The 18,443-nt window shown below is 43.6% G+C and overlaps 1 protein-coding gene across 2 annotated transcripts in view; it reads right to left on the reverse strand.

Moving 5' to 3' along the window:
* The window catches only part of pdgfc (platelet derived growth factor c), a 421,124-nt gene extending 407,854 nt beyond the window's left edge, over positions 1-13,270 (reverse strand). The window contains exon 1 of one of the 2 annotated variants that reach the window (XM_043708811.2): positions 12,500-13,270. In XM_043708811.2, the coding sequence (XP_043564746.2) occupies positions 12,500-12,608 (109 nt within the window). In that variant the 5' untranslated portion in view covers positions 12,609-13,270. The remainder of the gene's footprint in view (positions 1-12,499) is intronic. The other variant, XM_087980140.1, reaches the window with a different exon arrangement.
* Between the last annotated feature and the right edge of the window lie 5,173 nt (positions 13,271-18,443).

The following is an 18,443-nucleotide window of genomic DNA, read 5'->3' on the forward strand; positions in this document are numbered from 1 at the left end:
CAAAGGGACTTTATAAATACATTAAGGACAAAAGGGAAACTAGGGAGAGAATAGGGCACCTCAAAGATCAGCAAGGCAGCCTATGTGTGGAGTCGCACGATATGGGGGATGATACTAAACGAGTATTTTGCATCAGTATTTACTGTGGAGAAGGACATGGAAGATATAGAATGTGGGGAAATAGATAGTGACATCGTGAAAAATGTCCACATTTTTTTACCAAGGAGGTGGTGCTGGATGTCTTAAAGTGCACAAACGTGGATAAATCCCCAGGACCCGAACCCTAGAATTCTGTGGGAAGCTAGGGAAGTGATTGCTGGGCCCCTTGCTGGGATATTCAGATCATCAATAGTCACAGGTGAGGTACCAGAAGACTGGAGGTTGGCTAACGTGCTGCCACTAATTCAGAAAGGAAATAAGGAAAAGCCAGGGAACTATAGATCAGTGAGCCTGACATCGATGGTGGGCAAGTTGCTGGAGGGAATCCTGAGGGATAGGATTTACATGTATTTGGAAAGGCAAGAACGGATTAGGGATAGTCAACATGGCTTCATGCATGGGAAATCATGTCTCACTAACTTGACTGAGTTTTTTGAAGAAGTAACGAAAAGGATTGATGAAAGCAAAGTGGTGAATGTGCTTTAAATGGACTTCAGTAAAGCGTTTGATAGGGTTTGATAAGGTAGACTGGTTAGCAAGGTTAGATGACATAGAATATAGGGAGAGCTGGCTATCTGGAAACAGAACTGGCTCCAAGGTGGTGGTGGAGGGTTGTTTTTCAGAATGCAAGCCTGTGACCAGTGGAATGCCACAAAAGGTTCGGTGCAGGGTCCACAGCTTTTTTGTCATTTAAATAAATGATTTGGATGCGAACATTGGAGGTATAGCTAGCAAGTTTGCAGCTGACACCAAAATTGGAGGTGCAGTGGACCACAAAGAAGGTTACCTCAGAGTACAATAGGATCTTGATCAGATGGGCCAATGGGCTGAGGAAGGGCAGATGGAATTTAGTTTAGATAAATGTGAGGTGCCGCATTTTGGAAAGTTAAATCAGGGCAGAACTTATACACTTAATGGTAAGGTCCTGGGGAATGTTGCTGAACAAAGAGACCTTGGAGTACAGGTTCATAGCTCCTTGAAAGTGGAGTCGCAGGTAGATTAGATTAGATTATATTACATTACATTACAGTATGGAAACAGGCCCTTTAGCCCAACAAGTCCACACCGACCCGCTGAAGCGCAACCCACCCATACCCCTATACCTAACACTACCCCTATACCTACATTTACCCCTATACCTAACACTATGGACAATTTAGCATGGCCAATTCACCTGACCTGCACATCTTTGGACTGTGGGAGGAAACCGGAGCACCCGGAGGAAACGCACGCAGACACGGGGAGAACGTGCCAACTCCACACAGTCAGTCGCCTGAGGCGGGAATTGAACCCGGGTCTCTGGCACTGCGAGGCGCCAGAAAAGATTTACAAGGATGTTGCCAGGGTTGGAGGATTTGCGTTATAGGTAGTTAGGATTATGAAGAAGAAGATTAGTATACTTTCCTTTATTGGTGAGAGCATTGAGTATAGGAGTTGGGAGGTCAATTTGCAGCTGTACAGGACTTTGGTTAGGTCAATTTTGGAATATTGTGTGCAATTCTGGTGTTCTTCCTATCGGAAAGATGTTGTGAAACTTGAAAGGGTTCAGAAAAGATTTACAAGGATGTTGCCAGGGTTGGAGGATTTGCATTATAGGGAGAGGTTGAATAGGCTGGAGCTGTTTTCCCAGGAGTGTCGGAGGCTGAGGGGTGACCTTATAGAGGTTTATAAAATCATGAGGGGCGTAGATAGGATAAATACACAAGGTCATTTATCTGGGTTGGTGGTGGGGGGGGGGGGAGGGGGGGGGGGTGGAGTGCAAAACTAGAGGGCACATGCTTAAGGTGAGAGGGGAAAGATTTAAAAGGGACCTAAGGGACAACAATTTCCACGCAGAGGGTGGTGTGTGTATGCCAGAGGAAGTGGTGGAGGCTGGTACATTTACAGTAATTAAAAGGCACCTGGATGGGTATATGAATAGGAAGGGTTTAGAGGGACATGGGCCAAGGGCTGGCAATTGGGACCAGATTAATTTAGAATATCTGGGTCAGCATGGACAAGTTAGACCAAAGGGTCTGTTTCCTTTCTATACATCTCTGTGACTCTATGACTGAGAAAAGGTGTCGATGCCCTAATTGTCCAATCTCCGTTGCTGGGAAAACACCACTAGTTAAGCACTGAGCTCTGACTTGAGCACCGGACCCATCCACTGTCAATAAAGTTCTGATGGTGTGCTATCAGCTTTCCCCCAAGTGGTACATTAATGTGTCTGAATTGGTGCACAGCACAGGCAGGTGGTTGCCACTTTATGATATGGCAACCAAGTTTACATTCCAAGTAACTTCTGGACACCAGGAAGTCAATTAATTGAGTTACTTTCATTTTCCTTATTATATTAAAGACTGCAGGTAGGATCACCATAACTCCACACAATGGCAGTGCAAGACAATTGAGGGTAGATTTTGAAATGTTGGGAATATTGTTTGAAATACTGGTTTTGTGATAAAATTGAAGTGGTATTCAAAGTTTGTGAGAAGATTTGTAGCTCGGGTGCTCGTTGCTGTGGTTCTGTTCGCCGAGCTGGAAGTTTTTGTTGCAAACGTTTCGTCCCCTGTCTAGGTGACATCCTCAGTGCTTAGGAGCCTCCTGTGAAGCGCTTCTGTGGTGTTTCCTCCGGCATTTATAGTGGCCTGTCCCTGCCGCTTCCGGTTGTCAGTTTCAGCTGTCCGCTGTAGTGGCCGGTATATTGGGTCCAGGTCGATGTGTTTGTTGATGGAGTTTGTGGATGAGTGCCATGCTTCTAGGAATTCCCTGGCTGTTCTTTGTTTGGCTTGCCCTATAATGGTAGTGTTGTCCACAAACTCCATCTACAAACACATCGACCTGGACCCAATATACCGGCCACTACAGCGGACAGCTGAAACTGACAACCGGAAGCGGCAGGGACAGGCCACTATAAATGCCGGAGGAAACACCACAGAAGCGCTTCACAGGAGGCTCCCAAGCACTGAGGATGTCACCGAGACAGGGGACGAAACGTTTGCAACAAAAATTTCCAGCTCGGCGAACAGAACCACAGCATTGAAGTGGTATTGTAAGTTAATTTGGAACACCAATATCTCACATTTTGAACAGATGCACACGACTTTTGAACTCTCATTTTCCCCAGGTACTGAGATTGATGTAAACTGTAGGTTTTCTCAGATAGAAGCGCAAAAAACAAATGTAGAATCCCTTGGGATTATCTACATACACCTTCTGCAGTTGTTGCAGAACCATTGGCAGCCACTTACAAACAGGCAGCCTGTCTGGCTTCTCAATTACAGAATATATTTGTCATGGGGAGACCTTAATAATAAGGACACCATTGTTTCAGAAGTGTAAATAAAGGAAATATTGGAGTCTGCAGCATTCTCAAGGGCATGTGTAAGAAAATGTATTATTTCTTGCTGATATACTACTGCATTCTTTAATTGTTTGAATCGATCTGGTCATTTATTCAGTCAGTTCCCCCAGTGGAACAGATTGTGGAGTTTAGTTTCACAATTTCCTCGTTAAAACTAATGTTAATGCCATAGTATTTCCCCGTGCATGTTTGAGCAGTGAAATTTGAATGTTTGCATTTAGTAAGCATACTGTTAATAAGAGCAACTGTCAAAAATGTTGTCTTTCCAACATATTTTGTTTCTGGTGATCAACTTATTCTATATCCACAAATTGGGCAGGATTTTAAAAGTGATTTGTAAATTGTGAAGTACTTTGGAATGTCATGTGAATGTGAAAGGCACAATACAAATCCAAGTCCTTTCTTCTTTTAAAACATGGCATTTGTGGCTTCCCCATTCAGCAACTGACACAAAAGGAGTGTCCTAAGGTCACACAAAACCACTAAACTGACACTAACATCCAAAACGTAAGAGCAACTACTTGAGGTGACATTCATTCCACCCTTTTAAGGGAGGAAATATTGAAAGGTCCCTGATAACACCTACTGTGTTAACAGATGGCTCTTCATAAGGTAGGCTTCCTCTTTCAAAGATAACGAGTTACAAATTTTACAACTATTGACACAATAGCATTATTATTTCAACTCATCAGAAACCAACAAAAACATTAATTCTACAGTAAGATAGGTGCTGCATTATCATACTGCAAACGCAGTGAAGTGTTCAATACTGCAAGAAGGCCTTTAACTGAGGATACAGTGTGCCATGACTTCAGTGTACAGGCAGATGCAAACTCCTCTGACTCACGTTAGCATGAAAACCACCAATGAACAAGTAGCTTTCCTTTTGCCCATGTATTTATTTAGCCACTTTGTTCGTAATGAAAAATGACAGGAGCTTAAAATATTTGTTTATACAGGCAGGAAAGCAGTCTGTACAAAAGCCTGCAAAATGGTTTATGTTGTATTCCAAACAAAAAGGACTTCTGGCTTCAAATTTAAGATTTCCTAATTTTACACATGGTAATTAACATTACACTACAGTTCACCAAGGCACCCTGAAATGTGAAACTCTTTTTTGGTTGAAGAATGAATGAATGAATTATTGCTAACAACAAACACAGAATTCTGGAGGAACTCAGCAGATCTGGCAGCATCTGTGGAGAGAGAAAGAGAGCTAACATTTTGAGTCCAGAATGATTATTCACTGGAACGTGCTTCATTCCGGTCTCCTCTTGCTGCTCCTTTCTCCATCTTGCATGCCATGGGAAAGATAGAAAGGGATCAGAACTGTGGCCACAAGCAAAATGGTCAAGGATTGAGACAAAGGTACTGTTTCGAGCAGCAAGAAGGTAGTGAGTGAGGTGGTTAGATGTTGGGAGTAGGGTGAGGATCAGAAGGCAGCCAATGTTTATTGATGCCGAAGTTACTGTGGCATCACTGATAGTGACCACATGCAGATTAAGGCATTTCCTAAGGTTGCAGTGTCAGCCAAAAGTGAAGCATGGAAAAAGAAATGCATTGCTCAAGGAGCTTATAATGATGGGGTAAGATGAAGTAGGGGAAGAATTTAAAGAAAAGAAATTTGAATTAAATTAGGACAGCAAACCAATGTTAAATAGCAAGAAAAGGATGGTAGATTTGTTACATCTAACCTGGGAAAGGATGCAGTAGGATATAATTTATATAAATTGGAGTCAATATCAAAGCCAGATAAGAAGCCAGTTGAGAGCATTATGAAGGTTCCAGAGCTGACTAGTGCAAATAATCATCTCAGCAGATCTGATGGATATGGGTGTGGCTCATGTACCACCTTGCTGATCAATAAATGTGAGATTTGAAATAAAGATGCCAAGGTCTTGCATTCTCTAGTTCAACATCAGCAAATATAGCTGGATGTGATTCTGTTGTTTCCATGTCTTGCTCAAGATGGAGGGCACAACTGGGAAATGTGTAGGCACAAAAATTGCTCAAAGTGAAAACAGTTGTGGCCAAACTAATTGGTGAAGGCACAGAGCTACATGTTATTAGCATATCTATGAAAGCTGAGCCTGTAACTTTAATGTCACCAAGAAACAGCACATTGCTGAGGAAGAGGCAAGGAGAGGAAAAAAGCACAATCATGTTAAACACCTCATTGCAGTCAAGGAGAACAAATCAAATTGATGCACTGCACAGTTAGATAAGACATTGTTGTCTTTTATGATGAATGTTTTGAAGCTGTGAGCAGAGTAGGAGCTAAATTGAAATGATAATAATGTAGTTTTGCAATAAATGGTGCAAATCTGTGAAACTAGGAAGTTCAGAACTTGGCTACTGAACACATTGCATTTCCCAAAAAGAAGGTGGATTTCTCCATGCAGTCCTGCAGAAAGGCTAAAATGTATCACAGTGACCACTGAGATTTTCATCATATCACATTGATCAAAGAAATGATGGCCATAGCATCTCTAAAAAGTGCCCACTGATCTAGTATGGTAAGAATGTAGCTTAGAAAAATGCGTAATGAAAATTTCCAGCACAATCAAACCATAAGACATCGGAGCAGAAATTAGGTCTTTCAGCCCATTGAGTCTGCTTTGCAATTCAATCATGGCTGATACACAATGATGACATGCAGATGTTAGAATAAAGGAAACACGATTTTTGGATGAGCTCAGATTAATTGTGGATAAAGGATGAGTGTTTGGCCAAGAAAGCATTGGAATAGTCAAATCTGGAATGACTAAAGCATTGTCAAGGGCTTCAGCAGTTTATGGGCTGCTGAGGCGAGAGGAGAAGATCTCAATGATTGTGTGCTAACAGTGTGCTTGCTGAGGTCTTGGGTTCCTAATCTTTCAATGCTTAGATACATAATACTTTCAACCATGCTATTTAAATTCCTCCACAGCCCTGCACTTCTTTAACTCTGTAGCCTCCAAAGATTCTGACCTCTTGAGGATTCAGTTTCTTCTCCTCTCCCATTACAGATTAACAATTTGGCCTTGAACGTGGAGGGAACAATTTGGAAATGTGTAGACACAAAAAATGGCCATGTAGTGGATAGTGTTGATGATAGCTGTAAGCTCGGGACTGATATAGATGTCTTGGTGGAGTGGGTGGGAAAGTTTAACTCTAATAATTGTGAGTTAATGCATTTAGGGAGGTCAAACAGTAAAAAGGAATACACAATAAATGAGAATATACTGAGAGGGGTAAATGAAGTGAAAGATCTTGGCATGCAAGTGCCTAGGTCCCTATAAGTAGTAGTACAGTTAGATAAGGTTATAGAGAAGGCATATGGAACTGGTCTCCTTCATTGGCAGAGGTATAGAATTCAGGGATATAATGATGAACCATATAAGACACTGATGAGACCACAAGTTGTGCAGTCCCAGTCACCACATCAGAGGAAAAACGTAATAGCACTGGAGAGAGTGCAAAGAGTATTTACTTCAATATTGCCAGGGCTGGAGAATTGTAGCTACGAGAAGATATTGAAGAGGTTGGGGATATTTTCCTTGGAACAAAGAAGGCTGAGGGGTGACATGATTGAAATGTACAAAATTGTGAGAGGTAGAGATAAAATAGATTGGAGGAACCTGTTTCCCTTAGCAGAGAGTTCAAAAACCATGGGTCATAAATTCTAGCCAAGTGGTAGATGAGTTAGAGGAGACAAGAGAAAAACTTTTTTTTACGCAGAGGGTGGTGAGTGTCTGGAGGTTGCTGCATGAGTTGGTAGTGGAGGCAGAGACCCTTTTACCTTTTTGAAAAATGCCTGGATGTGCAGCTTAAACTGTAAACAGCAGACTATGGGCTGCAGGGAGATCGGATTAGAAAGGGTATCTGGGTGTCTTCGGGTCAGAATGGACAAAATTGACTGAATGGCCCCTTTCTATAGTTCTATGGTGCTATTCACACCCTCTTTCCTTTAAGGCAGCACCTTAGTGGGCAGCACGGTGGCACAGTGGTTAGCACTGCTGCCTCACAGCGCCAGAGACCCGGGTTCAATTCCCGCCTCAGGCGACTGACTGTGTGGAGTTTGCACGTTCTCCCAGTGTCTGCGTGGGTTTCCTCCGGGTGCTCCGGTTTCCTCCCACAGTCCAAAGATGTGCAGGGTCAGGTGAATTGGCCATACTAAATTGCCCATAGTGTTAGGTAAGGGGTAAATGTAGGGGTATGGGTGGGCTTCGCTTCGGCGGGTCGGTGTGGACTTGTTGGGCCGAAGAGCCTGTTTCCACACTGTAATCTAATCTAATCTAATCTAAGAACTCAAACATTTGCTTGTTTTAAATCTCGCACAGTACTAAATTTGTCTGATAACATACCTACGAAGTGCTTTGTGATGTTTTACTACATGAAATGTGCTATTTAAATTTGTGTTGCTGTTTTGTAAATCATAGCAATCAGTTCTGTTGCAGAAACAATGATTGAGCAAAATGTGAAGGAGTAAAATATATTTGTGCTTCCTACATTTACAACAGGAATTACACTTCTAAAAGGTACTTCAATGGTTGTAAAGCATTTTAGGACAGACTTTGAACAGATCAAGCAACTCAAAACTGGGCATTCATGAGGCACTTCAGTACAATCTGCAGCCTCTTGGCTCAGCATATCCTCCACTCAACTGCTACCAGCAACCTGGTGCATCTACCAAACAGAATGGACAGCAAGTGATACACAGAGCTAAATAATCTCTCAACAAACAGAAGAGTCTTGCCTCATCCAGTTGTGAATGGTGGTGGACAATCAAACAACTCACCAGAGGAGACTCCACAAACATTGCCATCTTCAATGATGTAAAAGTCCAACACATCAGTGCAAAACACAAGCCTGAAGCATTCACTGGAATCTTCAACTAGAAGTGCCAAGTGGATGATCAAATTGGCCTCCTTCAGTTATCCCAATGTCACCAATACTTGGTAGTTTAGCCATGGGAAAATGCAGGGACAGCATAGGGTGGTGGGATGATCTTCGGAGGTTTGGTGTGGTCCTGATGGGCCAAATAGCTGTAGGGATTCTATGAAGTGATTGCAGGCACTGGATATTGAAAAACCTATGGACCGTGACAACATTCCAGCAATAGTACTGATAGCTTGTGCTGCAGAATTTGCCGTTCCCCTAGCCAAGCTCTTCCAATACAGTTACAACACTGGTGTTTATCCATCAATGAGGAAAACTGCCCAAATCCAACTAGGCCAATTACCATCCCATCAGTCTGATTAGATTCCCTACAGTGTGGAAACAGGCCCTTCGGCCCAACAAGTCCACACCGACCCATTTCCCTCTGACTAATGCACCTAAGCTACAGGCTATTTAGAATGGCCAATTCCCCTGATTTGCAAATCTTTGTGGCTGTGGGACGAAACTGGAGCACTCAGAGGAAACCCACGTAGACAGGGGAGAATGTGCAAACTCCACACAGACAGTCACCCAAGGCTGGAGTCAAACCCGGGTCCCTGGCACTTTGAGGCAGCAGTGCTAACCACTGAACCAACGTGCCGCCATGCAGTTTACAGTCAATAATTAATAAAGTGATGGAAGGTGACATCAACAGTGCTATCAAGCAGCACATGCTCAGCAATACCCAGCTCAGTGTTACCAAGTTTGGGTTCTCCTGACCTCATTATAGCCTCCTGACAACTCCTGACCTCATTATAGCCTCGGTTCAAACATGGACAAAAGAGCTAAATGCTAGAGGTGAGGTGAGAGCGACTGCGCTTGACATCAAGGCTGCAGTCAACTAAGTGTGGCATCAAGGAGCTCGAGCAAAAGTGGAATCAATGAGTATCAGGGCAAACTCTCTGTTGAATAGAATCATTTCTGACACAGAAGAAGATGGTTTTATTTGTTGGAGGTCAGTGATCTCAGCTCCAGGACACATCTGCAGGAGTTCCTCAGGGTAGTGTCCAATGCCCAACCATCTTCAGCTGCTTCATCAGTGACTTTCCCTCCATCATAAGATCCAAAGTGGGGAGGTTCGCCAATAACTCACAACCTCACGGATAATGAAGCAGTCCATATTCAAATGTATCAAGATCAGATCATTATCCAGGCTTTAGCTGAGAAGTAGCAAGTAACATTTGCATCACACAACTGCCAAGCAATTCATGTCTCTAATAAGAGGCAATCCAACTTCCTCCTCTTAACATTCAGTGGTGTTACCATCTCCCACTCTCAACATTCTTGGGATCAGCATTGACCAGAAACTCAAGTGGACTCACCACATAAACACAGTAGGCACAAGTGGGTCAAAGGCTAGGAATACTGCTGCGAGTAACTCACATCCTGAATCCTCAAAGCCTCTCCATCATCTACAAGACACAGTTAGGATTATGGTGAAATACTCCCCACTTGCCTGATGCAGCTCCAACAATTGTCAAGAAATTTGACACCATCCAGGACAAAGCAGCCCACTTGATTAGCACCACATCCACAAGCATCCACTCCATCACCACTAATGGTCAGTACAGCACTATGTACTCTTTACAAGATGCACTGCAGAAATTCATCAAAGATCCTTTGAAAACACATTCTGAACCCATGATCACTTCCATCCAGAAAGACAAGGGCAGCAGATATATGGGAACTTCACGACCTACAAGTTCCACTCCACTCACCAGCCTGACTTGGAAATATATCACCATTCCTTCACTGTCACTAGGTCAAAATCCTGGAATTCCCAACCTAAGGGCATTGCAGATTGCCCTTTATCACTTGGACTGCATTGAGTTCAAGAAGGCAGCTCACCAGCACCTTCTCAAGGGCAAAAAAATGACTTAAAAATACATCTCAAGCTTATGGAAGTTGCTTTATGTGGTAAAGGCAAGACTCGTGTTTCTTTTAACTAAAGTGCAAGTAATTCTCTCTTTAAAAAAAGTGTATTAAAATATCACTATCACTATAACTTCAAATATATTTGGTTTCTTGTTTATCAAGCACAACATAGATATATATTGTAGAATTATAAACACAAAGAATTGCAGATAATGAAAATATGAAACAAAGACAGACAGTCCTGGAGACACCCATCCGAATGTTTCTGACAAAGGCTCACTGGACTCAAAACATTAACTTTATTTTTCTTTAAACGGATACAATAATATCAGAGCAGCTGTGTTTCTGCAGCATTTTCTGTTTGTTTCAGATAGTAGAATTTTTGTCTCTTATCTTTTCTTCTTACAGATGCTGACTGGCCTAGCTCTGCCATTTGGCATTTTATTATTGAATCTAAGCTTTCCAACATATGCATTTGAGTTTTATATTTTAAGTGCAGTATATGAGTGGTCTGAACACATTAAATTCAACAACAGTCACATCCGACTTAATCAACATCTAAATCTAATAACGACCGAACGTTCAAAATGTTCCTAGAAATTACACCGTTTGATATTCCATACAACAAAAGTCACGCGTTATTCCGTGGTGCAGCAGTGCTTTGAACTGAAGCTGTCCATTTGTGGGCTATTGTTGTGCACTGACCAGTGCCAGCTCCCAGGACCACACCCAATGCTGAAATACCCACGGAGAAAATTCCTCATTCTTGAGCATGGTCCACACGCTGAACATAAATACCCAGTGTTCCTCGCATTCAGACATAAAGTAATGCTTTCACGGTTTTACTTTTCAAACAAATGCTAGGCTTCTAAAGCATGAAATCCTTTTGATGTGATCCTGTGATCTCAGCTGCAAATTGTTATACAAAATGTAGGAGATTCTGTCATGTCCATAAATCTGGTTACACGGGGGCATATTTATGTACTCATTAAAGTAATCTCAACCTTTATTTTGTTTCGAGTCTGCGCTGGATTATTCTAAACATTTCTCATTGAGGGGGATGGACACCTTTAAAAAAAAAACATAGGAATGTCATGCTTTGCTTCTTTTTTATTAGCTAGTCGAAGTTGTAATCTAAAACTGTCAAGTCCCAAAGCTATATAATTAAGTAGTAATGTATGGGAATTGAGAGTGAGTTTATCACAGCCTTGAACGTACCGAGCTTTGTTTTGCTAGGAAGGCTGGGCACCTTCAGCAAAACACCTTCACCTTCTCCACTTCGATTTTAAAAACACAACGCTATGTTTAGGGGTTGCAGACAAAATACTTGCCATAATTTCCATCCAATTAGAGTCACAATGCAGGGATACCGGTGGCTTAACATGGCTTTATAAAATCGAAGACGGATAGATGATTTCGCAATGTGAGAGTGACACTCAGCAAAAGGCTCGAGTTGGCGAAAACTTTGATACGGAACAAAAGTGTCCAAGTAACACTGAATGCAAAAGGCAGAAACACGATGGGCCAAATGGCTCCCTCTGTGCAGTAAAAAGCGAAAGTTTATAGAGTCGTTGTGTGAGTGCACAATAACTCTCAAGATGCGATGGTTATGGCTTTGTAAGGGCTGGTGGCGATATGTCAGTGCTCTTTTGATCGCTTTCATTGGCTCTTCCAACTTGTTCGGGCTGTGAGGCCAGCTTTGTTAATGGTGCTCTTTGATCAGCGCCTGACTGCCTGCAGGTGCCAGATGTCATCGCATTTTTACAAGCAGCGTGTCTCAGCGCTTAAAAAAAAACACACACACACATCAGCCCTACTGCAGCAGCACTCGATTGAAAACTCACGATCTTCCTTAAGATCGAAACATGTTTTAAAAAAAAACAGAATGAGGGATACACAGCCGGAACCGTCCCGGCCAGTCGTCATGTATTAAATCAGGTCTAGGCTGCAGGTTTTCAGAGATGGAAAGGATTCAGAAGCAACAGTTTGTTCTGACAGCGGGCAAACCCACATTTCCTACTAAATAAACAATATCCCTGCCAGGGCCAGGATCCCCGAAGTTCTGAAGTGCTTTCGCTTGTGTGTATTGAAATCCATACCTGGAAGCAGTGGCCAGTGAGCGAAGCTAGAAAGGAAACACGCCAGGCATTGCAAACTCAATCTCTCCGCATCAACGGGAGAAAGCAAAGACACACTTACCGTTCTGCTCCTTGTTACTTGATGGCTGGATCTTGTTGATTTGGGCTTCCGATCCATGATGGCGGAAGTGGAGAGCCGATATTAGCAGTAATACTAATGACAAGGACATTTGGGGCAGAGTGGTTGCACGCTATCAGGCCAGAGCAGACAAACTGGGCTTTTTCACACGGACTCACTCACAGCCGCCGCCGCTCCTACCATGAAGGATGCGGAGGGCAAGGACCCTGGTGTGCCAGCATTTCCACCAGATAATCACACAGTGGCTTCCACATTCCGATCCACAGCACTCCCTTCTCTCTCCAACGTGCCCCGATCGCACTTATCTACTCAATGGCTTAATGTAAGGCGGAAAAAAAAATGACAGACGCTGATGCCAGAGCCGAAGGTCTGTTTTAAAGGCGCAGCTAAGGACTTACGCACACCTGTCAACTTTTATAAACTTTCCAGCGTTTTTTTTCTAAAAGAGAAAAAGCTTATATGTATAAAATTGATGCTCTTTGCCTGCCTTCTCCTGACACTGTCTGACAGTGCAAGAAGTTTTTCTGCTCGAACAAACGTTTTGGAGAAATTACTTTAAAAGGTAGTTTACCAGCGAACAGCTGGATTCTATTATTCCCGGGTACTTTCAAGTGGCTTTTTCTTCCTTTAAAACAAAACACAGAAAAGGGGCTGATCTAAGATTTTTTTTTCCCTCTCCCTTGACGTCAGCTAAAAACACACAAAAAAAAACTTCCAAGGGCTGCCTGTTGCCGTGTGCAACGAAAGGTTACAGTTTAACACATTTAATGCTCCCACCAGCCCCTACTACAAGCCGCACCGAGGCCATCGCCGACTCTGTTCAGTCTCATTGGGGTCTACTCGGACTCCTGAGCCGCCAACTGGCGACACGACAGGTGCTGTAACATTGCTGGCTGCAAATCTCTCCAGGGGCAAAAAAAAACCCTTCAGACATCAGATTCCCATAGCAGCCTTAATCCCCCTTGTACGCTTTGCAGGTCAACCCCTCGGATTGTTTACCGACCATTTTAGGATAACAGAGGAACTCTATATGCAGATATATATATATATATATATATATATAAAATCAAAAAAAAGTGCCAAAGAAGTGATTGAACTACTTTTCAAAGTGTCGCCTGCTCTCGCCGTGATTGAAAGGCCAATTATTATTAATGCCAATGGCGATACTGCAGGGAATTCCGATCGGTTTTAATCGCAATGTATACCCTGTCAATTTTTTGCGGATTTTGACCTGATTCTTAGTTATCACGTACTTTTCAAAGGATTTGGTTTTCACCAGCGCGTCAGGGACGCTTGTTTTCAACTCCCATCACACAAATTCGAAGTGCAGAAATGATAAGCACTACACAAGTTTTGCAAAACATTATGTGCGTCGTAAAACCTCAAGTGGGTTGGCAATAGCCAATGGGTAAACAGATAGAGGATAGCTTATTATTTAAAGGAAAGCAACGGAAAACATACTCAGGTCAGACAGTATTTGTGGAAAGAGCAAAAAGTAGTTGCTGAATGATTAATTGCTCAATGGTTTTCATATGAAACAAGAAGTGTTCTAAGTAAAATGCGAAAGGCGAAGTATAGTGTTCACGTTACACGTGAACAATTTAAGGGGCGTGTTTCCACTCTGAAGCCAGTTTTATATTGCTCACGCTTGGCTGCAGGGCTCGCTCGAAGAAGCTCTCATTTGCTAAATAGGTTCTTACAACTTTTACGGCAAACTGATTTCCAAAACACTAATTGCACTTAAATCTACAGCTGTAAGAGGTAAATAATAGTCTAAAAAGGAGGGTAGCGTTATACCTTTCGGATTAGTACCACTTGGATTTAAATCCAAAAGGTTTGTAAACTCACTAGATTCGGTGTAGTTGGAAGGAATTGTAGTCAAAAAGTTAGCACAGAAACAGACCTTTCTGGCTAACTGGTCTGCCCCTACCCAATATCCTAAATTAATATAGTCCTATTTGTCAGCATTTGGCCCATATCCCTTCAACCCCTTCCTATTCATGTACCCCAGGTGCCTTTTAAATGTTGTAACTGTACCACTGCCACCTCTTCTGTCAGATTGTTCCATACATGTACCACCCTCTGCATGAAAAAGTTACTCCTCAGGTCCCTTTTAAATTGTTCACCTCGGACCTTAAACCTATACCCTCTGTTGTGGTTCTGTTCACCGAGCTGGAAGTTTTTGTTGCAAACGTTTCGTCCCCTGGTTAGGCGACATCATCAGTGCTTGGGAGCCTCCTGCGAAGCTCCCACTGATGATGTCGCCTAGCCAGGGGACGAAACGTTTGCAACAAAAACTTCCAGCTCAGCGAACAGAACCACAACAACGAGCACCCGAGCTACAAATCTTCTCACAAACTTTGAACCTATACCCTCTAGTTTTGGACTTCCCTACCCTGGGAAAGACCTTGGCTATTCACGCTATCCATGCCCCTCATGATTTTATAAACCAAGACCTGAAATGAATGCAGTATTCGAAAAGTGACCTAACCAATGGCCTGTGCAGCCACAACATGATGTCCCAATTCCTGTACTGAATGCACTGACCAATGAAGGCAAGTGTGCTAAATGCCTTTTTCACCATCTTCGTCAGCTACCTGCAACTCCACTTCCTACAAACTATGCACCTGCATCTCTTGGACCCTTTGTTTGGCAACACTGCCCAGGGCCCTACCATTAACTGTATATGTCCTGCCTTAGTTTGCCTTATCAAAATGCAACACCTCACATTTGTTGAAGTTAAATTCCATCTGCCACTCCTTGGCCCATCTGATCAAAGTCCCATTGTACTCTGAGATAAGTTACTTCACTGTCCATTACACCCTCAACTTTGGTGTCATCTGCAAACTTACTAATTATACCTTCAATATCCACATCAAAATCAGTTATATATATGATGAAAAACACTGAATCCAGCAATAATCCTTGCAGGTCACAGCCTCCAGTCCAACAAATAGCCCTCCAGCACAGTTCCCTGTCTCCTATCTTGAAGCCAGTTTTGTATCTACTTAGCTAGCTCTCCCTGGACTCCATGATATCTTACCTTCCTAACCAGTCTACCATGTGGAATATTTTCAATCACCTTGCTGAAGTCCATTTTGACAATGTCTACCATTGTGCCTTCATCAATTTTCTTTGTCACCTGTTCAAAAGACTCAAGTTAGTGAGATATGATTTTCCATCCATAAAGCTCTGTTGACTATCGCGAATCAGTCCTTGCCTTTTCAAATGCATGTAAATCCTGTCCCTCAGGGTGATACAGTCACTCAGTGGCTAGTACTGCTGCCTCACAGTGCCAGGAATCTGGATTCAATTCCAGCCTTGGGCAACTGTCCGTGTAGCTTGCACATTCTCTCAGTGTTTGTATGGGTTTTCTCTGGATGCTTTGGTTTCCTCCCGCAATCCAAAGAAGTGCAGGTTAGGTGAATGTGCCATGCTAAATTGCCCATGATTTCCAGGAATGTGCAGACTAGGTGGATTAGCCATGGGAAATGCAGAGTTAATGGGAATGGGGTGGGTCTGGGTGGGTTGCTTTTCAGAGAGTTGGTGTGGACTCAATGGGCTGATTAACATGCTTCCATTCTGTAAGGATTCTATGATTCTCAGAATCTCTCTGCTGATGTCAGACTCACCTTGGCTTTTTCCTGCCACCTTTGTTAAATAATGGCATCACATTAGCCCCCCTTCAGCCTTCCAAACTTAACCAATAGCTGTTGATAATACAAGTATCTCAGCAATCTTTTTCCTAGCTTCTCACTAAGTTCTGTGATGCACCTGATCATGTTCCAGGGATTTATCTACCTTTGTGCATTTTAAGGTCTCAAACACTCTTGTTATGCAATATTTATTTCCCCAAATTCCTTAGCTTCTGTGTCCTTCTCCACAATTAATGTTGATGCACAATATTCATTTATTATCTCATCATCTCCTATGATTCCATACATAGATGGCCCTGTTGGTACTTAAGGGGCCCTATTCTTCCCTTAGTTACTCTTTTGCTCTTCATGTATTTGTAGAATCTGTTTGGATTCACCTTAACCCTATTTGTCAAAGCTATCTCATGTCCCTTTTTGCCATCCTGATTTTCCTCTTAAGTATATTCCTACTGCCTCCAACTCCTCTCGGGAAAAACCTGATCCCAGCTGTCTATACCTGACATGTGTGTCATTCCTTTTCTTGACCAGAGCCTCAATGTTTCTGGTCATTCAGCATTTTCTACACCTACCAGCCTTACCCTGTATACTAACAGGATCTTTGAGGAGAAAGTGAGGTCTGCAGATGCTGGAGATCAGAGCTGAAAATGTGTTGCTGGAAAAGCGCAGCAAGTCAGGCAGCATCCAGGGAACAGGAGAATCGACGTTTCGGGCATAAGCCCTTCTTCAGGAATGAGGAAAGTTTGTCCAGCAGGCTAAGGGGCGGGACTCAAGGGCGGAGGAGCGGGAAGTGGAAGAGATACACTTCCCGCTCCTCTGCCCTTGAGCCCCGCCCCTCCAACCGCCACCAGGACAGAACCCCACTGGTCCTCACCTACCACCCCACCAATCTCCATGTACAGCGCATCATCCGCCGTCATTTCCTCCACCTCCAAACGGACCCCACCACCAAGGATATATTTCCCTCCCCTCCCCAATCAGCATTCCGTAAAGACCATTCCCTCCGTGACTCCCTCGTCAGGTCCACACCCCCCACCAACCCAACCTCCACTCCCGGCACCTTCCCCTGCAATCGCAGGAGGTGCAAGACTTGTGCCCACACCTCCCCCCTCACCTCCCTCCAAGGCCCCAAAGGACACTTCCATATCCGCCACAGATTCACCTGCACCTCCACACACATAGAACATAGAAGAATACAGCGCAGTACAGGCCCTTCGGCCCACGATGTTGCACCGATCCAAGCCCACCTAACTTACCCTAGCCCACTATCCTCCATATGCCTATCCAATGCCCGCTTAAATGCCCATAATGAGGGAGAGTCCACCACTGCTACTGGCAGGGCATTCCATGAACTCACGACTCGCTGAGTAAAGAACCTACCCCTAACATCTGTCCTATACCTACCCCCCCTTAATTTAAAGCTATGCCCCCTTGTAATAGCACACATACCCCTTGTAATTGCATCCTCTGCACCCGATGTGGCCTCCTCTATATTGGGGAGACAGGCCGCCTACTTGTGGAGCGTTTCAGAGAACACCTCTGGGACACCCGGACCAACCAACCCAACCACCCTGTGGCTCAACACTTCAACTCCCCCTCCCACTCCACCAAGGATATGCAGGTCTTTGGACTCCTCCATCGCCAGACCACAACAACACGACGGTTGGAGGAAGAGCGCCTCATCTTCCGCCTAGGAATCCTCCAACCACAAGGGATGAACTCGGATTTCACCAGTTTCCTCATTTCCCCTCCCCCCACCTTGTCTCAGTCAAATCCATTGAACTCAGCACCGCCTTCCTAACCTGCAATCTTCTTCCTGACCTCTCCGCCCCCACCCCAGTCTGACCTATCACCCTCACCTTGACCTCTTTCCACCTATTGCATTTCCGACACCCCTCCCCCAAGTCCCTCCTCCCTACCTTTTATCTTAGCCTGCTGGACACACTTTCCTCATTCCTGAAGAAGGGCTTATGCCCGAAACGTCGATTCTCCTGTTCCCTGGATGCTGCCTGACCTGCTGCGCTTTTCCAGCAACACATTTTCAGTACTAACAGGATCTTACTGTCTCGAACTTCCATCATCTCATTTTTGAAGGTCTCCAACTGCCCCATTACCTGCAAACAGCCTCCCTCAATCAACTTTTGAAAATTGCTGCTTAATACCATCAAAATTGGTCTTACTCCAATTCAGAACTTTAACTTCTAGATCAGGTCTATTCTTTTCCATAACCATTTTAAAACTAATAGAATTATGAGTGCAGGTTCATAGCTCCT

Source organism: Chiloscyllium plagiosum, unplaced genomic scaffold, assembly GCF_037043375.1.
Source record: "Chiloscyllium plagiosum isolate Xiang-an unplaced genomic scaffold, Cpla_swu_hap1 HiC_scaffold_36, whole genome shotgun sequence".
Taxonomy (NCBI): Eukaryota; Metazoa; Chordata; class Chondrichthyes; order Orectolobiformes; family Hemiscylliidae; genus Chiloscyllium; species Chiloscyllium plagiosum.